General features: G+C 43.8%; 2 protein-coding genes across 6 annotated transcripts in view; one reads left to right on the top strand and one right to left on the bottom strand.

The window, feature by feature from the left end:
- Spon1 (spondin 1) overlaps positions 1–23,693 on the top strand; it is a 298,089-nt gene that overhangs the window by 107,813 nt on the left and 166,583 nt on the right. Inside the window, exons 4-5 of the mRNA XM_050143162.1 lie at positions 13,227–13,300; positions 19,966–20,088. Of these exons, the coding sequence (XP_049999119.1) occupies positions 13,227–13,300; positions 19,966–20,088 (197 nt within the window). The remainder of the gene's footprint in view (positions 1–13,226; positions 13,301–19,965; positions 20,089–23,693) is intronic.
- Cyp2r1 (cytochrome P450 family 2 subfamily R member 1) overlaps positions 7,605–23,693 on the bottom strand; it is a 700,872-nt gene continuing 684,783 nt past the window's right edge. For 2 of the 5 annotated variants that reach the window (XR_007591887.1, XR_007591885.1), the window contains one exon: positions 7,605–8,554. The gene's annotated coding sequence lies outside the window, so the exon portion shown is untranslated. The remainder of the gene's footprint in view (positions 8,555–23,693) is intronic. The other 3 variants (XR_007591886.1, XR_007591888.1, XR_007591884.1) reach the window with 2 other exon arrangements.

Genomic DNA, 23,693 nt, shown 5'->3' with positions numbered 1-23,693 from the left:
CTCCTACCTTTTTAACACATTCATGAATAATGAAAGTCTAGTTTGAATGCCTCTCACATCTAAATGAATTTTTAAAGAGACAATCCAGTTTTCTTCTTCTCTTTTTACATCCCTCTTGAGATGTAACAATCGATTCTTCATTAGATTCTGTCTGATGGGTAGAGGCTCTCAGCGGCAACTAGTCAGGTCAGCCTTGGGGAGTGGAAGCCCGTGTTGTCAAGCTCATGCAGAACCTCTGTCTCTACAACCATGGCCACGTTGTTCATGCTCCATTGGGCAATGGTAGGACGGCTGGGGAAGAGGCTGACTGTCCTGTGAACTTGATCCCTGACCTCATCCTCAGCTAACATCACCTTTTGATGAGCATTTACCTGGGACCCGAGTATCTTCACATCCTTTTCCCATTTGGAGAGATCTATCCACATGCTTCTTTCCCTAATATCCTTCTCACCAGTTTTCCAATCATGCTCTTCCCAAGTTCCTGACCATCTAGCCAATCCATTGATTATGGCCTATGAATCAGTGAGCAGTTACATGTCTGGCCATTTCTCCTTCTAGACAAAATGCATGGCCATGTGTACTGCCCAAAGTTCTGTACACGCTGAAGGTTCAGCAGTGTATCTCAGGGTTGTCCCAGAAAAGAACTGCAATGCTCCAGCTGTCCATTTCTGGGTAGTGCCTGCATCATGTGCAGAGCCATCAATAAACTCAGCCCTAGTTATCTCTTCCTCAGCCAGCCAATCACAGGGAGCACCCCATGAGTGCTTGGCTTGAGCAGCATTATTAATAAGAGTAGAAGCCATAGGCATTTGGGCAACTTCTTCGTGTAACCTGCTTGTGCCTGCAGGACCTCTTGGGCTGGATAGTGTATATACCACTTCCATCTGATAACAGACTGCAGCTATGCACATCCTACTTTATGACGTGGTGTGTCGGATAGCACCCAGCTCGTGATAGGCACCTCGGGGGTCACACAGTAATTTGCTGGCTCGTTGTCAAATGCTCAGTTTCCACTAAGGCCCAATAGCAGGCCAACAGCTCTCTCAAAGGGAGAATAGTTGTCAGTAGGTGATGGTAGAGTCTTGCTCCAAAGTCTCCAAAGGTCTGTTCTGTCATTCACCTATGGTGGCCTGCCAAAGGCTCCATGCAGCATCCCTGTCTGCCACTGACACCTCAAATGCCATCAGAATCTGCTAGACCACATGATTCAAGCCGAGAGCATATTGCACAGCAGCCTGGACCTGTTGAAGAGCCTTCTCCTGTTCCAGGCCCCATACAAAGTGAACAGCTTGCAGAGTTATGAGTCATGCTACCAGAAAAGTACCTTTGCCTGTGCCGCCCGTTATAGGTTAAGCCATTATGGAAATTGTTCTGTCTATCCTGCCCATTAAGATAACTACAGTCTTCTTGCCTTTCGTGATTCAGTGCTGCCAACTGACCCCTGCTACTTTGGGGGCCCAATTAAACCCATTGCATTTAATTCATCCAACTGAGCATCAGTGTCTCCAAGTCTGACACAAAGAAAAGGGGCAACTGAAAGCTCTTTATATGCGTGTGTACCCCACTCACCATTTGGCATCTTACAGGATTAGCAAAGGGTGTGTCTTCTGGGCCTTCCCATTGCGGAGGATTAGGTTTTACACATAGCCCCCATTCTAGCACCGCAATTTCCCTGAGACTTAAACATCCCTTCATCAACACCGAGTCATGGGCTATCAGGCATCTCCAGCTCCTTTTCAGTAGCCATCTTTTGACAAATGCTTCAGTCAACCCTTCAAACTTTTAAATCTGCCCCCTCACACTTTTTAGCTGTGTGAGCTTCTATCCATATCAAACCTAGAATCCTCACTCAATTGACCCATATCAAGAAGCTCAGCCTGGTCCAGCTTTATGTTCCTTCTACCATTATCCCACACCCTTACAACCCATTCCCACACATATTCCCGAATTAGCAAACTCATTAAGCTCTTTAATGTAGTGCACCTTCTCATGGTCTACACTTCCTACCCCCCCCCCCAGGAGCCTGCTTAGCCTTAAGTATTTAAGTAGATCTAGGGGCAACTGTTGGTAGACCTTGAAGGACATCAGTATATTGTCTTGCCTGGCATCTCCTTCAGAGAAAGTCACTACTGGTTCAGCAGACAAGGAAGAATTAATTTCCTCAGTCAAAGCTGGAAATGATGACATTCTAGGAATGGAGACGGGGAGCACTACTTTGGCTAAGGGTGGAGAGACTGCTTCCTTTCGTGAGATAGACCCTTGGGAATCTGAGGGTTCAGAGTTCTCAGCTTCAATAGGGTCCTCCCACACATCCCCATCCCGAGTTCCAGGATCCCATTCTTTACTAATTAATGCCTTTACTTTAACCACCACAGCCTCCAAGGCTGCAACTTGAATTTTCACAGTAACTCAGCCAATCTCATAATGAGGGCTTTGGTTTGCTCATGCTCTGTGACTGCGGGAGAGATTCTCTTACAAACTTTTAGATTGTTTATACGCCTCTGGAGCCAGTCAATTTTGTCACTAAGTTCATTGTTGGCCTTCATTGTGTTCTGAAATGCTTAGAATTTGGTTAATTTTATCACAGAGCACATTTTTTCCCCTTTGTCGATTTATTCAGAGATGCTAAGAGCAACCAACCAGCACCATAATTTTCCTTATTCTTCTACAAATTGTCCAAAGTTTTATATGCAGACTCACCAAATTTGTTGCCTCTTATAAGTGGTGAGTCAGGATAATCAAATGCATGTGTCTCCTTAAGTCTGTAAAATAGTTCACATCATGGGATTTCAAGTACTCTCCTCTAAGAGAGGCCTCAGTAGCTGTAGGTGTTGGCAAATTGGAAAGCCAATTCCAGATACTTTTAAAAAGTCATCTTTGTGCTTCTGTTGCTCTAGAACCACTTAGTCTGGTTCACTAGAGGAACATAATTGATAGATTAAATATCTCCCTTTAAAGAGAGAAAGGGGATTTTTTAAAATGGCTTACAGGCTTTGGTCCATCTAGTACAATAATGACTACCGACAGAGGGTCCAAGAATCCATTAACTGTTAAGTCCACGAGGCTGAATGTCTCAGCTGGTCTTCAGTATAGGCAAGAATCCCAGCGAAGTAGACTCTAATGCCAGTGGAGGAATAGACTCACCAGTGAGAGTGAGAACAAGCAGCGGCAAGCCCTTCTTCCATGTCCTTCGTATAGACTACCAGCAGAAGGTGGGGCCCACATTAAAGGTGGATCTTCCACCTCGATAGATCTGGATTAAAAGTGGGTCTTCCCATTTCAAATGATTGAACTGAGAAAAAAAAAGTTCCTCAAAAGATATATCTACTCACTTGAATTTCAGTTAATTCCAGATATAGTCAGTTAACAATCAATGATAGTCATCATATTAATATTTATTTAAAGCACATAGAAAAAATGTTGTCAAAAAATAAGATATATCTTAATCTTCTCTTTTTGTCCCAGGTCCAAGTTTTTGGGTTATTAGGTTAAGTTATTGGGTCCTGAGAAATTCTCAATGAGTGAGTGCCACAGAGTCTCCAGCACCCTCTCTCTGTAAATGTTTCATGAATGAATGATAACTAACCTGTAGCTATCTCTTAGAAATTATCACAAATACCCAGAGCCTCTTCGACACTGAGTCCTGAGAAGTTCTGGACTATGTTGGGCCTTGTTAGATGGAGTGAATCCCTGGGGACCTCACATTCCATTACCCTGACTCTACTCCCTATTTGTTCTTTGATCTCTGACTGTGACACAGTATGACTGTATACTCTGGCCCCCACATCTTACCCATCCATTGTACAAGGCTGCTTGTTCATTTCCCGACCACCCAGACTCCCAAAATAACCACACAGAAACTGTATTAATTAAATCACTGTTTGGCCCATTAGCTCTAACTTTTTATTGACTAACTATTACATCTTAATTGAACCCATTTCCATTAATCTGTGTATTACCACAAGGCTGTGGCTTACCAGGTAAAGTTCCTGCATCTTTCCCCTGGCTACATGGCTTCTCTAAACTCCTCCTTCTTTCTCCCAGCATTCAGTTTAGTTTTCCCCACCTACCTATATTCTGCCCTGCACAGGCCTAAGACAGTTTTTTTTTTATTAACCAATGGTATTCACAGCATACAGAAGGGAATTCCACATCACCCATCATTATAGACAACAGCTGTTAAATTCTTATTCTCTAGTCTGGTTTGCTTTTCTATTGCTATGACAAAACACCATGATTAAGAGCATCTTGGAGCTGAAAGGGTTAAATTCATCTAATACTTTCAGGTCACAATTCACCCTGGTAAGGCATGAGATCAGGGTAGGAACTGAAGGCAAAAACCTGAAGGAATGTCATTTCTTGCTCCCTCTGACTTGCTCAGTTAAATCTTATATAAAACCCAAGACAGGCGTGACACTACCCAGAATAGGTTGGGCTTTCCCACATTAATCAAGAAAATACTACCGCCACCCCCACCGCCACCACCCCACTTTCCTGCAGGTCAATCTGGTTGAGGCATTTTTTTCCCTTCATTATGGTTCCATTTTTCTGAGTGATACTAGTTAAGTCAAGTGAACAAAAGCCAAATCAGCATGCTACACCACTCTCTGAATCTGTCTTTGTAACCCCCGAGCAGAGATTGAGATCTCACTTTTAGGCAGCATAGGGCCTTGAAAATATTCCACTTTTCTTCTCCCCTGAATACATTATCATGGGCTACCAGAATCTCTGCTAACTCCGGGATATAGTTCTAAATTCAAATAAAAGGTTGCTAAGGGTCTCCACGACGGCATGGGCACACCTCACAGCTCTGGAGAGTGAGGCCATGACCAAGTTCACACTGGGCATGTTGGTGAAGGAAGGTAATACAGTAGCCTGAGCATGGATCTCCACTATGGCTCCATATTTATCCCTGGATCATCCCAAGGCACTGGCAAGATGAAATAAATTGTGCTGAGTCTACACTGGACCACCTCCATGGAAAACAGCCCTGAGATCACAGAGAAATTTTACAGAGTCTTCCAAGAAATGTCCAGTAAAAGAAAATTTACTGGAATCGGGGAAGAGGTTGGCAAGCGCCATCTGGAGATGACAAACCCAAGCTTCATCTGGCCATCTGCTATCTCTGTCTGAAGCAACTCAGTGAGGGAGCTCCCTCAGGGCCCCTCCCTCCACAACAGAATCAGAGCTGACTTCAAGCATAATAATAGGGATTCTTTATTAAGCATGAGCCAGGACCTTTATCAATTGCAGTAATAATGACCACCACTACTGACTAGTTACTGAGGGCAGCACACTCAGTAGGACCTTCCAGGAATTTTCTGAACATGGCAATGAGCAAGCTACAGAGGGTGCAAGCATATATTCTCAGGAACATTACAATAACCAGTTATCTTCTAAGTCCAACAATTTCTGAGATCTTTCTCTGTTGGCTCTTTTTAATACTGTATAGCAAACCCACATCATAGCAAATTCTAACTTTACCCAAGCAGGCAAATACCCCAAGGAAAAAGAATATCAAATAAATAAACCCTTTAGACAGAAGAGGATCAAACACTTAGGGGGCTGGGAATGATGTTTCTGGAAATGTTCATATGGTTTTAAAAGAAAAGTTTGGAAGTGTTCGGTGAATTACTTAAGACTTTGATACCCCAAAGTCTGAGATGCCAGCATACCGAGAAATTTAATTTAGATTTCTTTAACATGCTCTCTCCTGATAAGCGAGCATTCAGTATATAAATGGGACGCAACATGACTGCCAAATTGCAACACAGAATGGAGAAAATTTGTCATTTTGAAATGCTAAGGGAATTCTTACTAACAGCTTTCTCATCTTGTAAAACTATTATTTTTCTGAACCATAATATGATTTATAAGCCTCAACTGAATTTTATACTTTTGATGGGAATAGTCTCAAAGTAAAGAATGCATTTTCTCAGAATATAAAACTCTCTTAGGAGCTGACCAAATGAGGGATAGAGTGAAGCAATTCTTACAGCTAAGAGGACAAAGTCTTGGTCCCCAGGAACAAATTTGTGCGTGAGTGTTTGTCTATCCGCAATCGTGGCTCATTTGGGCTTTTTCTTTTTCTTTTCTCTGTAGCTTTGAAGCCTGTCCTGGAACTCACTTGGTAGACCAGGCTAGCCTCAAACTCACAGAGATCCGCCTGCCTCTGCCTCCCAAGTGCTGGGATTAAAGGCATGTGCCACCACCACCCAGATTTTTATTTATTTGGGGGGGGGCACCTTTTCTTGCTCTGAATAATTTCCAGGGTGACACCCACTGCCCAGATACTACAACACTGTCCTAGGACCAGTGCCCGCAGTGCTCCCTCAGATCCCCTCAGACTCCTGCCACGTTAAAGGTATCTAACACTCACCAGATGGATCTCTGCTTCTCCTCCTTGAATCATAGCATTGAAACAATACCAAAATCTATAGTAATATTTAGTCCTAACTCTCAAGAAGCTTATAATCCAGCATAGGAATCAGGGAAAGAGCAAGCAGTTACACCATGGATTAGTGAATGTGTGTGTAGAGTAGCCCAAGATCTCTGGCTCTTGTAGAAAATACAGCCAGGGAACATTTAGGTGTTGGGTATGAACCAGGTAATGTGTGTGTGTGTGTGTGTGTGTGTGTGTGTGTGTGTGTGTGTGTGTGTGTTGGGAATAGGAATTACAGGTGGTTGTGATCTGCCTGCCATGGGTCTGAGATCTAAACTTGGGTTCTCTAGAAATGCAACAAGTGTGCTTAGCTGTCAAGACAGCTCTCCATTCCTACGTTTTGTTTTGTTTTGTTTTAAGATAAAGATTATTTCTTTAAAGGGGGTGAGACACCATACATTTTATATAGCCTCAAGGGTGGAAGACCTGGACAGCTTATAGGAAGGTACATATCTTCCACTTGAGTCACTATAAAATTTTACGGTCATATTCATCAAAAGATAGGGGTAAGGACTGTTCGTTATCACCTTTAAAATGATAGGCATTGCCTGTATGCCACAAAACTGGAAAATGCAAAAGAAATGGACATTTTTTTTAGATAAGTACCATATACCAAATCTAAACCAAGACCAGGTGAACGATCTAAATAGACCTGTTAGTCGCGAAGAATTAGCAACTGCTATCAAAAATCTCCCAGGACCAAATGGTTTCAATGCAGAATTCTACCAGAACTTACAAGAAGAGCTAATACCTATACTCCTTAATGTATTTCACAATATAGAAACAGCAGAGTCATTGCCAAATTCCTTTTATGAAGCTACAGTTACCCTGATACCAAAACCACACAAAGACCCAACCAAGAAAGAAAATTACAGGCCTATCTCACTCATGAACATTGATGCAAAAACTCTCAATAAAATACTGGCAAACTGAATCCAAGAACACATTAGAAAAATTATCCATTATGATCAAGTAGGCTTCATTCCAGAGATGCAGGGCTGGTTCAACATACGCAAATCTATCAATGTAATCCACCATATAAATAAACTGAATGAAAAAAAACCATATGATCATTTCGTTAGATGCTGAATTAGCATTCGACAAAATTCAACACCCCTTTATGATAAAGGTCTCGGAGAGATTAGGGATACAAGGGTCATACCTAAATATAATAAAAGCTATTTACAGCAAGCCAACAGCTAACATCAAATTAAACGGAGAAAAACTCAAAGCTATCCCACTAAAATCAGGAACACGACAAGGATGTCCACTCTCTCCATACCTCTTCAATATAGTGCTTGAAGTTCTAGCAATAGCAATAAGACAACATAAGGGGATCAAGGGGATTTGTATTGGAAAGGAAGAAGTTAAGCTTTCGTTATTTGCAGATGATATGATAGTATACATAAGCGACCCCAAAAACTCTACCAAAGAACTCCTACAGCTGATAAACACCTTTAGTAATGTGGCAGGATACAAGATCAACTCCAAAAAATCAGTTGCCTTCCTATACACTAAGGATAAGGAAACAGAGAGGGAAATCAGAGAAGCATCACCTTTCACGATAGCCACAAAGAGCATAAAATATCTTGGGGTAACCCTGACCAAGGAAGTGAAAGATCTATTTGACAAGAACTTTAAGTCTTTGAAGAAAGAAATAGAAGAGGACACCAGAAAATGGAAGGATCTCCCTTGCTCTTGGATTGGGAGGATCAACATAGTAAAAATGGCAATTCTACCAAAAGCAATCTATAGATTCAATGCAATCCCCATCAAAATCCCATCAAAATTCTTCACAGATCTGGAGAAGACAATAATCAACTTTATATGGAAAAACAAAAAACCCAGGATAGCCAAAACAATCTTATACAATAAAGGAACGTCTGGAGGCATTACCATCCCTGACTTCAAACTCTATTACAGAGCTACAGTATTGAAAACAGCTTGGTATTGGCATAAAAACAGAGAAGTCGACCAATGGAATCGAATAGAAGACCCTGACTTTAACCCACAAACATATGAACACCTGATTTTCGATAAAGGAGCTAAAAGTATACAATGGAAAAAAGAGAGCATCTTCAACAAATTGTGCTGGCAAAACTGGATGTCAATCTGTAGAAGAATGAAAATAGACCCATATCTATCACCATGCACAAAACTCAAGTCCAAGTGGGTGAAAGACCTCAATATCAGTCCAAACACACTGAACCTGATTGAAGAGAAAGTGGGAAGTACTCTACAACACGTGGGCACAGGAGACCACTTCCTACGTATAACCCCAGCAGCACAGACAGTAAGGGCCTCATTGAATAAATGGGACCTCCTGAGACTGAGAAGCTTCTGTAAAGCAAAGGACACTGTTGCTAAGACAGAAAGGCAACCCACTGACTGGGAGAAGATCTTCACCAACCCCACAACTGACAAAGGTCTGATCTCCAAAATATATAAAGAACTCAAGAAACTAGACCGTAAAAGGCTAATCAACCCAATTATAAAATGGGGCACTGAGTTGAACAGAGATCTCTCAACAGAAGAAGTTCAAATGGCCAAAAGACACCTAAGGTCATGCTCAACTTCCTTAGCGATCAGGGAAATGCAAATCAAGACAACTTTAAGATACCATCTTACACCTGTCAGAATGGCGAAAATCAAAAACACCAATGATAGCCTTTGCTGGAGAGGTTGTGGAGAAAGGGGTACACTCATCCATTGCTGGTGGGAATGCAAACTTGTGCAACCACTCTGGAAAGCAGTGTGGAGGTTTCTCAGGAAATTTGGGATCAACCTACCCATGGACCCAGCAATACCACTCTTGGGAATATACCCAAGAGAGGCCTTATCACACAACAAAAGTATATGCTCTACTATGTTTATAGCAGCATTGTTTGTAATAGCCAGAACCTGGAAACAACCTAGATGCCCTTCAATTGAAGAATGGATGAAGAAAGTATGGAATATATACATATTAGAGTACTACTCAGCAGTAAAAAACAAGGACTTCTTGAATTTTGCATGCAAATGGATGGAAATAGAAAACACTATCCTGAGTGAGGTAAGCCAGACCCAAAAAGAGGAACATGGGATGTACTCACTCATATTTGGTTTCTAGCCATAAATAAAGGACATTGAGCCTATAATTCATGATCCTAGAGAAGCTAAATAAGACGGTGAACCCAAAGAAAAACATATAGGCATCCTCCTGAATATTAACCTTCATCAGGCGATGAAAGGAGACAGAGACAGAGACACACTGGACTGAAATCTCAAGGTCCAAATCAGGAGCAGAAGGAGAGAGAGCACGAGCAAGGAACTCAGGACCGCGAGGGGTGCACCCACACACTGAGACAATGGGGATGTTCTATAGGGAACTCACCAAGGCCAGCTAGCCTGGGTCTGAAAAAGCCTGGGATAAAACCGGACTTGCTGAACATAGCGGACAATGAGGACTACTGAGAACTCAAGAACAATGGCAATGGGTTTTTGATCCTACTGTGCATACTGGCTTTGTGGGAGCCTAGGCAGTTTGGATGCTCACCTTACTAGACCTGGATGGAGGTGGGTGGTCCTTGGACTTCCCACAGGGCAGGGAACCCTGATTGCTCTTTGGGCTGATGAGGGAGGGAGACTTGATTGGGGGAGGGGGAGGGAAATGGCAGGCGGTGGTGGGGAGGAGGCAAAAATCTTTAATAAATAAATAAATAAACAACTTAAAAAAATAATAATAGGCTTTGCCATTGTCTTATTCACAGGAAACTGAACCGCATTGGGGCTTTCCTCACAGGGCCTTGCAAAGTTGACTAGGGGTGAGGTATTTAGCTAAGACAGAATAGCATCAAAATTATAGAATCCCGGGGGCTTGGCAGGCAGGGTTGACAAGTAAAGCCGAGGGTGTCTCAGAGGACTAGTAAAAAGACTTCCAGTGTCATGGTAGTGTATTATCCTGGTGTCATTTGGAAAATGTCCCCTTCAAGCTGATATGTTTGAAACCTCCCCCCACCCAGAGGTTGTGGAACATTCTGGAGCTTTGCTTCAGGTTGTGGGTCTTTGGAGGGCAGCCTTGAGGTTTGTAGCCCCGCCTTGCTTCCTGGTCCACCTCTGCCAATAGTCCACTGAGATACAAGCATGTGGTTGGTGGCTGCCACGCTTCTGCCTAGACAGAGCCCTGCATTGCCAGTCCTTCCCTACCACGATGAACTGTGTTCCCTCCAACTGTGAGCTGTTGTTCCTTCGTGTTGTTCTTTGTCAGGTATTTTACCTAAGCAATAAGAAAAGAAACTGTCTCAGTTAGGTTTCTGTTGCTGTGATATGACATCATGACTAAAAGCAGCTTGGGGAGGAAAGGATTTATTTTATCTTATATCATAATCCATCATGGGAGAAAGTCGGTGTAGGAACTTGAAGGCAGGAACTGTTGCGGAGGCCATGGAGGAGGACTTCTTACTGGCCAGCTCCTCATGACTGTCTCAGTCTGTTCTTCTTACACACCCAGGACCACCAGTCCAGGGGTGAGCTGGGTCTTCCCCCACATCAATCATCAGTCAAAAAAAAAAAATACCCTACAAAACTTGTCCTACAGGCTAGTCTGGTAGAAGCATTTTCTCAGTTGAGGTTCCTTCTTCCAAAATGACTCTACTTATGTCAAGTTGACATAAAACTAGCCAGCAGAGAAACTAATATCCCTACTGTCCATTCATTTTCAGACATTCGTCGGAAGAGAACTTTACTGAAATAAACCTTGATTTGCCATGTGACAGCCTGCTGTCACTCGCTGGCCCAACTGGTCGTTTCAAAGAGCAGATCTGGTTACCTCCATCCTAGGGCATGTCCCTCAAAGACATCTATCAGACTTGGAGTAAAAGGCCGTCTCCAGCTGGCCCTGGCTTACGTGGTGATGAGCTCACTCACCTCTCCACTCACCTCACATTAGCTCCTTGACTTTCTATGCATGCGTCTTCCAGAAAGCCCATGGCCCCCTACCCCAGGGATGTATAACTAGTACCCCCTCTTTTTTCGGCTCCCCTCTGATTGCTTGGTTGGTGCCTCCTCTCCCAGTCTCAGCTGAGCTGTTCTTTGTCAGGGAAGTGTTTTCCAGCTTGGTTGGGCTTCCCTACTGCACTCTGTAGATGTTTCCATGGTAGCGCTCAATCACTGTTAGCCTCTATCATTAGCTGCGGGTTGGGTTGTTTCATGCTTCTCCCTCCCATGATATGAACTCCGAGAATGAACTGAGTGGCCCAGTCTCTGTTGTTCATGATAATGACCCTCGTGCCCTCCTCAGTGCCAGCCGCGAAGCATGCCCTCGGGCAATAATTTGTTGAAAACGTGCCCATAAATACTACAAGAAGACAAAAGGGAGGAAGTTTCTGTGGTTGACATGAGGAGGGAGCTCTCCACTCAACCAGAACTGTGGCTCTTAGGCACGTCTTAGGAGGTCTACTCTTTGCCCTCCTGCAAGGGTCTCTAGGCACAGGAGGACCCCCTGAAAAGGGCTGCTGTAGGTGGCCGAGAGCTCTGATGAATAAAAGGCTTTATTATTTGACTTTGAGGTAAGGAGGACTATTACTCTCTTGGCCCGAGGGAACTTTCCCACTTAATGGTCAAGAGAATGGATCAGATGATCAAAGTCGTTTTGTAGAGACAGGAAGCATATTTCATTGACTTATTTCAACATCTTGTCTCTCTTGGGTGGGGAAAGACTGTAAAACACATCTGTTAAACTGGTCAGAATTGTATTCTTTTGTGCAAGACTGGATGTAGCACAGACATTTCTTTGGAAAGTCATCTTGGCCTTGGCCCAGACCATTGGGGAAATCGTTTCTACCCAGTACCCCATCAAAAATGTGGGCCAGCTCCTAAGTCTGGGCTCATGAGAGTCAAACAGTTATTCAGTGTGGTCAGCTGTAATGGAGTCAAGGGATGCCTTTATCTGTTAAATAGGGTGAATCGAAGTGAAAATTACCTTTTGATTGAGTAGCATTGCTGAAGAAAATCAATAGAAATGGCTCGAGATTTATCGGCACCGGCTCAATTTCTAAGCGCTGTAGACTCTTAAATTGCTGGAACACTGGGTTGCAGGATCCAACCTTTTCCAGGCCAGTGGAAAATAAACAAGAGAGTGAGTTAAAGGAGAAGCAGCATGTCTGCTCTATCCCAGAGGAAAGGGAAAATATGTGCTGATCAAAGCTAAATCATTTGCAACCTCAAAATACGTGTTCTAAATTCTCAGAGCCCACGTTTGACGTGTTTGAGAGAGAAAGGCCACAGCTGACGTTGTCTTTGTTCAGAGTATAGGAGATGATTTTGTCTAGACTTTCGAGAATGATATAGAATGACATTTTTAGAACAAATCAAAAATTATTTTTAAATTCCTCTTTTCCTTTCAGGAAAAGAATTTGATGTGCTTCTAAGCTCTGAATATGGTGGGTCTATAAATGGCCTCCATCATTTAATAGGAAGAGGAAGGTAAGATGAGCCATTGAGAAAAGATGCTGAAAATGCCATTGGTTTCGTTTCTTACCTCATCAGCAGTGGCGTCAATAATAGCCCAGTATCCAATTTCTAGGCTCCGGCTAGGTTGTTGACATACATGTTCTGAAAATTCTCATGGCGATGCCATGGTGCAGGTACTGCTTGCCTGTTGATGGATGAAGAAACAGGAGCATGGAGAACGGGGGGGATAACACACAGCGCCACCAAGCCATGGGCAGCCGAGCAAGGACTGCGGTTGACTGTCCCTCCAAACCTGGCCCTCTCATCACTGTGTTGATGTCTTCTTCCCCCACAGGGCCAGCATTGTACAGAAACGCATTATTTATTTTCAAGACGAGGGCTCTCTGACCAAGAAGCTGTGTGAACAAGGTAAGAGGCTGCAGGTGGAGAGAGAGGGGCCGGTGAAGGGGGAGCTCTTTCAGTTGGAGCATGCCTGCAGGAATTCAGGCAATGGAGCTCTCTGAGTTCCCCCGGGCTCTGCCTCCTCACGTAGCTCTGATTTTTAATCTGGTTGTGTGCTATGGATAATTGGATCCGCCTTAAGCTCTAATTACTCAGCTTGATTCCCTGGGTAGGAGATAATGTACCTTATATTGGTGCTGTCTTCTTATTTTTGTGAAACAGTGATTATTCTGAAGAGGTTCCTCGGAATAATCACAGGACTTAATTAAGGGATGCACAGTTGTGTGCCTTTAAAAAGCCTACAGTGGCTCTCTGGGAAAATCACCCCCGAGAACTTGTGTGCAATCTGAGTAATATAGGGGATCTTCTCCAAAAGAGACCAGTAGAAGATAAGAGTGTCAGGGTGAAAGGGTAGGGGACACTAGCCTTGTGATTTTTACCTTGTTCAAGTCTTAAGCCTGCTAGGCAAGCACTCTGACACTGAGCTATACCCCTGCCCAGGACCAGAGCATCCTAGTGATAGACTAGAGGAGTTTAAAGAAGCGACCTGGGTTCAGATCAGGTCTGGGCTTAAATCTGCTTCTATTGCCTCCCCCAACCATGTGACTTAATAACGTAAAATAGGGCTACAAGATGGCTCAATGGGTAACGCTCTTACCATGTAGCTTTGAGGGCTTGAGTTCAGAGCCCCAGAGTCCACATAAAGGTGGTCATGGTGCTTCAATTCTACAATGCCATCATCCATGTGTAACATTCAAGATTGAAGCAGGGAGGGGAATTCCTAGGTGCTCCCAGGACAGTTGGCCAGAAGTCAACAGATGAAAACAAGAGATCCTGTTTCCAAAGAAGGTGGAAGGCAAGGACTGACACCTGATGTTGCTCTCTGACCTCTATGGAGGTGCTGCAGCATGCCTGCATTCACAGACACCAACCCAGGCATGCACACACATCCTACATGCAAGATTGAATGTGCATGTGCGAGTGTGTGTGTGTGTGCTCTTGCTATCTATATTCAAAAGTTTGTGTATTAATCTGTCTTTAAAAATAAGACTTAAACCATCTAAACCAGTTTAGAAGTTATTAGGTAACTCAATAAAAACAGAAAAAGCTCTGTAATTATACAGCTTACCTTCCACCTTCTACTCATTTTTGCAGAATTTTATTTGCTTTTTCAGCAATTAGTCTTTTCAGAAGAAATAATCTTCTCCAACTATACAAGTCATAAACTACTAAGAAATGTTGGAGAGAGTTCTACTGGGGAAATAATAATAATTGCGAATAATTTTGAGTGTTTGCTACATGACAGGCCCTATCTAAACATTAATTAACTATGCAATCTAGACAATAGCCCTGTATGATAAAGGCTATTGGATCAGCCCTATTGTCGATGAAGAGCCTGGGATGAACAGCCAGAAATGGAGGGCAGGTTGACACCAGGAGCCCGTGCACTGAACCACTGCCCCCTGTCAATGTTGCATCCTCCTGTGTTGAGTAGTTTACATCTCTGTCTATAGCAGAGCAATGCACTGTCTTGTAAAAAAGCTAGAGTAAAAATGTTAAGTAGACATTCATGGAGACAAACAGAAGAGTTAGATGCTTGGCATCAGGGTGGGAGTTCTAGATGCTCTGGCCAAGAACCTTGCTAACTTCTTGGTGAGCACCACTTCACATGGGATGAGGCCTTCCCTCCAAGTCGCTTAGTCGATAAATGGTTCAGTCAGCTCTTTTCCAAACAAGGTACATTTCCCCCCTTTAGGCTCTTGGTCCCTAAATGACAACCTCATGCCCCACCTTCCCTCCCTGAAAGTTCTTAGAAGAAATTTCCCAGGCACCCAAAAGCAATGACAGAAATCCCCTAGAGCCTGAGTCCTGAACTTAGGAAGTCTTGTCTGAGCTCACGTGTGCTAAAATTCGGCGGCTACAGTGATGGTGAAACAGCATGGTGTGTCTTGATTGTTTCTCTCAGGCTGAGCTCCTAGGAAAATGACTAATCACACCATCCACACAAAGACTCCTTGCAATGTGATGGACTGAAAAGGCCCAGCAAGTCCTCATGCTGTTGGCTTTTGTGTGCTTATAAATGATCCCTGGAAACAGCAGACCCTTGAGAAAATTAGCATCAAAGTGATCACATTAAGAAAACCATTAAAATATAAGCCGAGCAAAGGGATTTTTTTAATGTATTCAATCACTTAGCAAACTCCAGCTTTTCATCAAGTCTCTATGCTCCCTGCTTCCTTGTTGAGTCAAATCAAATCTGTTCAGAAAAGAAATAGCGGAACTCGGAGGTCTCATTTATTGCCCCCAATTACAGCCATTCATCCATAAGTGATGAAATGTAGCCCCAAGGGAAAAAAGTGGTGAACACCAGTGTTGTGAGTGCATGTGTGTGCACATTTGTATGCATAAACATGGGCATGTATTCCAGGCAAGGTGGCTCATGATATTCCAATGAATTTTCTCATCTTTACTTCCCATCTCTGTTAAGAGTACAATGACAGGCATTTGTGCTACATACCTATTTTACATAGGTCCTAGGGACTCGAACTCTGGTCCTTATGCTTGCACGCCAACCACCTTTACCCACTGATCCATCTCTACAGCCTTTGATTTTTAAAAGCAACGCAAATGCAAATTACTTGCAATTTAAAAATAGAGAAAGACAACCTATTCCAGAAGATGGTCTGTGATAGACATATGGTCACACACTTGGCTACCATGTCACAAACAGAAGGGAATGACAGAAAATGATAGGAGATGGAAAAACCAGAGAAGAGAGAAGAATGTAAGTAGTGGGCAGAAAAAAGAGGGAGAGAGAGAGAAAGAGAGAGAGAGAGAGAGAGAGAGAGAGAGAGAGAGAGAGAGAGAGAGAGAGAGAGAGGGAGGGGGAGGGGGGGGAGGAGGAGGAGGAGGAGGAGGAGGGGGGGGGGGAGGAGGAGGAGGAGGAGGAGGAGGAGGAGGAGGAGGAGGAGGAGGAGGAGGAGGAGAAGAGTCTAAGAGCTAGCTGGGTCAGTAAAGCACATACTTTCTAAGCATGAGGACCCCAGTGCAATCTCCAAAACCCCAAGAGCCACATAGGAGGTTAGATGCCATGGGTTCTACTTGTAAGCCCAGCACTGGAGAAGGAAGACAGATGAATCTTGAAGCTCACTTTCTAGCCAGTCTAACCAGCCTATTTGGCGAGTTACAGACTGGTTAGAGGCCCTGTCTCAAAAGCAAGTTGCACTGGGGCCAGAGAAGTGGCTCCAGGTTTACGAACAGATACTGCTCCTGTAGAGGACCCAGTACCCATGTTGGATGTCTCAGAACCACCTGTAACTCCAGTTCCAGGGGATCCATCACCCTCTTCTGACTGCCATGGGCACCTATTGCATGTGCTCCCATGCAAATATCTATGTATGGACACACATGTATATACATAATTTTTAATTTTTTTAAGTAAAAAAAAAACAAGATGTATGGCCACTGAGGAATGACAGCTAAGGTTTTCCTCTGGCCTCCACACACATGAACACTCTTCTACACTGACACCTGCACACACAGTTCACACATACATGAACACACACATGTACATATGCATATACACAAATAAGAAGAGAGAAGGAAAAGGAAGATGATGTGGGAACGAAGACCTAAGAAACACAAAAGAGAATTTTAAAGGCCAACAAATTCAAGATAGAAATGAAGAAGGTCAGATGTGATAGGATTGGCCGAGATGACACACTCATAATTTAGAAAGATGAGGTAGAGGATTGTGAGTTCAAGCCCACCATGGGCTACACAGCGAAACTCAGTTTTAAAAAGTAAATCGGGTGCTGAGTGTGTTCAGTGATGCAGCAGTGACTTAGCACAACGTGACCTTGGATTTGATCCCCAGTACTACACAAAATAAATAAAATAAAGCTGGTTGAGATGGCACACACCTTTAATCCCAGCATTCAGGAGACAGAAGCAGTCAGATCTCTGTGAGCTCAAGTCCAGCCTGATCTATATTGTAAATTTCAGACCAGTCAGGGCTACATAGTAAAAATTATATATGTGTGTATATACATGTGTGCTTGTGTGTATATGTACATGTATGTATGTGTGTGTATGTATGGATGTGTAATAAGTGGAAAGAAAGGAAACCTCCTGAAGCCACACTTCCAGACTGAGGTTACCTGGCTTAGCACCCCAGCTGTTGTAACACAGGGAATATGTTGGTCTTGCCATCACTGCCCTTTGAAAGCCTCCTTTGTTAGCAAAAGACCTGTCCTTCGTAAGAAACCATTCTCCTTTCAAACCTAGAAATTTAATTTTGAGATGGAAGCTTATTTTCCAAAGGTCTGTCATAAATTCATTTCTGTAAAGCCCAAGCAGTATCTTTACCTTCACTGTCTAAATCTAAAAGCCCTTCTGATAAGTAAAGCTCCCAATTGGTCTTATTTTGGGGGCTTCTAGAGAGCATTGCTGCCTCATTTAACAGCACCTGGTAGTTAAGATCGAAATCTCAGCATGGATCTCTCAGTCCTGAACCCCCTTTTCAAAACTAATTTAGATGTATTTTACAATGCAGCTCATCGTTGTGGGACTGCAAAAGGACCGGATCTTCTGGTTCAAGCTACCTCTCCTAAAATCTACTGGGTGGGGTTTGTCCTTACTACCCAAGCGGCTCACACAGGAACCGAGTCCATGTGATTTTTTATGCACATGTGGTAGTGGGCAGCTGGCTCCTAGGCATAGACAGCACCCTAGCCTCTGCCCGATTCCTGCTTTGGGTGACTGCAGCCTCTTTGGAGCCACTTTAGAAGCCTGTGAACTCAATCAAGTCACCCAGCCTGCTTCTTCCTCTTGCTGTCTTGGTTACTTTTCTGATACTGTCATTAAGTAAAACAGCAACAAGAACTAAGTGTTTATTTTAGCCTACAGTTCAGGGGGTACAGCCCACCATGGTGGGGAAGAGATGGTGGCAGGAGCAGGAGACTGGCTTGTCACCTCGCATCTGCAAAGAGTGCACAGGAAATGAGGTTGGGCAACATAGCCTTAAGGCCCTCCCCCAGTGACCTACTTCCTCTAGCAAGGTTCTGCCTTCTAAATGTTCCATAGTCTTCCCAAACAGTGTCACCAATTGGGGACCAAGTATTCAAACACGGGAACCTATGAGGGATAGTCCACATCGAACCTCAAGGGATAAGCAAAGTACCTCCTAGAACATATATGGAAAGGGATCGGCACATACAAGGGGCCCAGTGCATTGCTGATATCACAGCAAAGTCTCACACCTTGTCTCCATCCCCAAATGCACGTCTACCCATCATTGATTTTGCATGTTCAAACCTGGCGAGCTCAGCGAATTCCTAAAGAGATTGAAAAATGCTGTTTCTGACGTGCAAAATGGTTTTCAGGCCCTTGGCTTCTGCTCTTTGTACAATATTTAAGAAGAAAAATGTCCAACTTGCAAAACAGGAAGATTGATGCTAACACAGCTGGAAGGACTGCAGAGAAAGTCATTGCAGCAGGTGGCGTCGGCAGGCATTGTCCCCTCTCAGGCAGCTGAGCTGACTGGGAGCACTAAGGCAGCTAGGGCTGTGGGCTTAACAATCAGAAATGCTGAATTTATGCATGTAATCTCTCTTTCCCTACTTATCAGCTACTCACAGCTAAAAATGGGGGCGGAAAAGGAATCTTAAGTTTCCCTGGCTGCTACTACGCTCAGAAGTGAGCTCGTGAACACATTTGCAGCTTCCCCCCTCCTCCCAGGATAGTCTTTGAGAGCGCCAGAAGAGACACAACTGCAAATGACTCCCTCTTAATTTCCAGCAATTCTTTAAGCCTCCGTTCGCTCTCACTTTCCTCCCATCCCTGCATCCGCGCTGGTCCAGTGTTTGGACCCTGAAATAGATACGCATTGCTCTCAGCATCTAGTAGAGAGATGCTAGTGTGAAAGAGATGGGGAGGAAGCCGGGATAGAGAAAGAACAACGGGGTGAGGGCTGGAGAGGCAGTTCCCTGGTTAAAAGTCCTTGCTCCTCTTGCAGATGACCCAGGTTTGGTCCCCGGGGCTTGCATCAGGTGTTTCACAATCGTCTGTAACTCCAACTTCAGGGAAACTGACATCCTCTTCTGGTTTTCTCAGGCACCTGCACACATATGCATTCACACACACACCAAAAAAAAAATCTTTACAATAAAAAGAATACCTGGGCAGTGGTGGCACATGCCTTTAATCCTAGCACTTGAGAGGCAAAGGCAGGCAGATCTCTGTGAGTTCAAGACCAGCCAGCCTGGTGTACAAGAGCTAGTTCCAGGACAGCCAGGACTGTTACACAGAAAAATCAGAAAACCAAAACAAAACAAAAGGAGTAAAAGCATTGATTTCCTAAAAGTCTCCCCATCCTAAAGATTCTAGACTCTTGGTTCCATAGGATACCTCAGATTATAAGAGCAAGAGCTTTGACTTTTTTTATTTGAAAACTAGATACTCATAGTTGAGAAATATAAACTCCATTACAATCCAAGCACTGGTCCTGAGTCTTGCAAACCAGTACAAGTGCACTGCGCCTTCTTTATGTGGGGATTAAGGATGAGACAAGCGGCTGCAAGAACGCCTCTTACAAGGCCCCAACTGCTTTCTAACTTGACTTCCTGTTCCAGATCCCACACTTGATGGGGTGACGGACAGACCCATCTTGGACTGCTGCGCCTGTGGAACTGCCAAGTACAGACTCACGTTTTATGGGAACTGGTCCGAGAAGACTCACCCAAAGGATTACCCTCGTGAGTACAGCGGCTACTTGATGGGTCATGGGAAGCACATTGTTGGTGTTTTGTCTAATCACAGGATCCACGGGCTGAGCTGTGTCAGGCCCGCTCATTATTAGCCACTGATTTGTGAAACTTGCACCCCAAGAAAGTACATTCACGGTCACGTGCAGACATAACCCTAGTATGCTTTTAGGGCTTTTGTAAAAACCTTGTTCTAAGAGTTTTGTGATTACTTGAGGTTCTTAAAATAGTTCTTGAAGTCCAGTTATTGTGTCTTCAAGCCAAGTATTTTATAGCCTCAGTCCTCCTAAAACAGCTGTACCCATGTTATGGAATAGACCATCTGTTAGAGAGAGCTGGCAAACGGAGTCTCTTGACTCCACAGACAGTGTAACAATTACTCAGTATCCTCAACCATAGTAAGGTGTCAGTCATTGATCAATACACCATTTCTCTCCTGGTTCCAGATGTCACCTTCTAATGCCACGTGGCACTAGGCTCAGAGCAGCCAATACCAATCTATGAGAGTTGTCGGGAGGCCCCAAACATGCTATGCGAGGGACTAGAGCCTTCAATAGGACAGTCCTCCACTGTTTTTAGTCAGGCAGTTGTCTAACAAGTCTGTAAAGAGCCAGGCACTGTGCTAAGCCTGATAGTCAGGAAGAAAAAAGATGCAGTTTCAAGTTCCATATTATTTGGGAAGTCAAGTAATCACGGTAAATGTGTATCTGTGAATGATGAGCTGAGTACACGTTACCCAACACGTTTGCCGATGGCATATCCCTGAATTGGAACCTACCTTGTTCCACGGATAAACTTCTTGAAAATCAGAAAGAGGTCACCATTTGTCCAGATAAGCAATGCTCTGCCTTCGCTTTAAGACCTGGGAGGGCCCATTCTCTGTGGCCTTGGGAAGCAGGATGGCTGTGGGTGGCACTGGGTGTATTGTGTCTGGGCAAGGCCTGATTTGTTCTGAGGCATCTATTTCACTCTGAAGTTGCCACAGCTGGGAAGATCTGCAGAAACGGGAGAGGAGATTAAAAAGAGGGAAAGGGCACATGGCAGGGACTTAAGTAAACCCTGGGCATATCAGAACCTCCCTGGTGCCCACGCAGCCCACCCAGTGGGGACTGCAGCATTCCTGGCTAGATCAAGGCTTTATAATTTAATTTAACCCACATAAAGTTGAAGTTTGGGATCTTAACAGCCGCTTGCTGTTCATGCCTCAGACTCTAGGATTCAGCCTGCTCTGCTCTCAACTGGGTGGGAGACGTGTGTGAACAAACTTGGCTCCTCTCCCTGGGAGGGGACACTTAGAGCCAGAATGTTGGGGGGGGGGGTGCCCTACGGTGTCCCCACTAACAGAAGAGAGAAAATGGCTGGGGTCATTACTCATTTTTTGTGACCCTAAGGAGTTTTTCTCATTTCTGTTTGGCCACTGTTGTCTCCCAGAATTTAGGCGGTAGTGAGGAGAGTACCAAAATCATTGCTTCTGGGCCTCTGGGGCAAACCACATGCAAACCTACAGAGAATTTCTGTGGTGTCGCCGAAAGCTTAATCCATGCAGCAGATGTGTGTTCCTGGTGCCTGGGATTGTGCCACTGTCAGGCATCTCATTACAGAGCCAGGCTCTGCCCTAATTTTTGTGTTGGAAAAATTCATCGCCAAATACAGCCTAGCATTTACCACGGTGTGTGGGATTACCTCCTTGGGAAGTTTCTTCCCTAAGACTAGGAATTCTTCTGGGAGAAAAGTCGTGAGCTTTGTCCTGCACCTGTCCCTTTCTGAGAATTGGGTGGCAGCTGTGGGACACACCTGCTGCCATCTGGGAGGCAGGGGTTGAGCGGACACTGAGTCCTGATGGCCAGTGCTGAGCAGAGAGCATGGATCAGACCTTCCTCAGAGGGCAAAGGGTGAATGAACTTGGATGCCTGAAGGACCAGCGCCACTGGGAAGGACACAAGCAATGTCAGTGATGGCTTCTACTGATCTAAGCTGCAGGGATAATTCTGTCTTGAATAATCTGTCCCGTTGTCAGGCCAGAGAAGCTTGCTGGCAACAAACTGTCAAGAGCCAAGTCTCTTGTATCCTTTTAATTAGTCATCCAAATGTCATTTTCCAAGCAGGCAGGGATCTGGGGACAGTGGTTCTCAGCATCTTCAGTTAACATGATTAAGAATCACAGAAAGCATGGATATACTTCTGTTAAATCTCTCAGTGTTCACCTTAGAAACAATGAGCTCTTTTAATTAGTAATTTTTAAGTACAGTAGCAATAAACACATTGTATGTTTAATAAATTTATCACATGTCAAAATAAAAATATTATATTTAATTAAAATGATTGTGTTATCCAAAAAAGTTGTGAAAAGAATGTCATTGTTCTCTGTAGTATGTTAGGGGAAGGGTCGCTTGCTCATCCCGGCTGCGCAGCCATGAAATAACCACTCAGAAAACCATATTATTTGCAATACTGTTTGGCCAATAGCTTGAATGTATTTCTAGATAAACTCATATCCTAAACCAACCCATCTCTATTATTCTGTATACCGCCACGTGGCTGTGGCCTACCAGCAAAGTTTTAGCATGTCATTCCCAGCGGCGGCTCCATGGCATCTCTCGCTGCTTGGCCCCTTAGACAGAAGGACCCCCCACGTCAGTGGTGTCTGTCTGGACTAGCAGAAAGCACATGGACTGTCATTCACCTCTGTTTCTGCGTTCACCCTATTGTGATACGTTTTTGATAGAAGTACATGAAGAAAATTCTAGACAACATGCATGGAGAAAGGAACAGTGTTTTGGAGAGTTAGAGAGATGTCTCAGTGGTAAGGGCACTTGCTATTCTCACCAAGGCTCTGGGTTTGATTCCATGCACCCACAAGACGTGGCTCACAACAATATGTAAAGTGAGTTCCAGGGACTCTGATGCCTTCTGCTGGCCTCTGCTGGCCCCTGCACACATGTGGTACACATGCAGATGAGCAAGCATGCACACATACACATAGGAACAATTTTAAAGGTGTTTTAATAATATTTCCAGATACCAACATATAATCTTTGCTACTATACCACAAACTACTTCCGAGTCTACCAATAGTTGAGTTTTGCTAAGTCCAGTTACAGTGTGGGATATGAGGTTGTGCCAATGGGTTTGTATTCTGTGGCTCAAACCCACTGTTCCAGATGGATCGTTTGCAAATCCATGATGGTGTAGCCCTGATGCTGACCATTTGAAAATACCAGCTTATTGACAATCACAGATTATCCAAATGCCAAGACTTCACATTATCAAAATCATATCCATTTCCATATCGTTTCCTAACAGAGCCTTTCAGGAAAGTGTTGGAAAACCAGGGAACTCTCAAGTTCACAGTAACAGCCAGAAGTTGTCCAAGATTCTGACTTTTGCTTGAAAACTCAAAGTTTATTATTGGCGACAGATACTGGCAGTTGTTTTCCTTGAAGTGACAGACTCGCTTCATTTTTTGAGAAAAAATGTCTACCAAAATTCCCAAGTCTGAATAACCATAATTTGCCTGTCATTAATTCTTTTTTTTATTTTATTAATTTTTTTATGTTGCATTTTTTTAATTTATTTATTTATTTATTTATTTATTT

Source organism: Alexandromys fortis, unplaced genomic scaffold (genome assembly GCF_014885135.2).
Source record: "Alexandromys fortis isolate MF-2015 unplaced genomic scaffold, M_Fortis_MF-2015_v1.1 scaffold_45, whole genome shotgun sequence".
NCBI lineage: Eukaryota > Metazoa > Chordata > Mammalia > Rodentia > Cricetidae > Alexandromys > Alexandromys fortis.
Note: the sequence above shows the minus strand (reverse complement) of the source record. Positions and strands in the feature narration are given on the sequence as shown.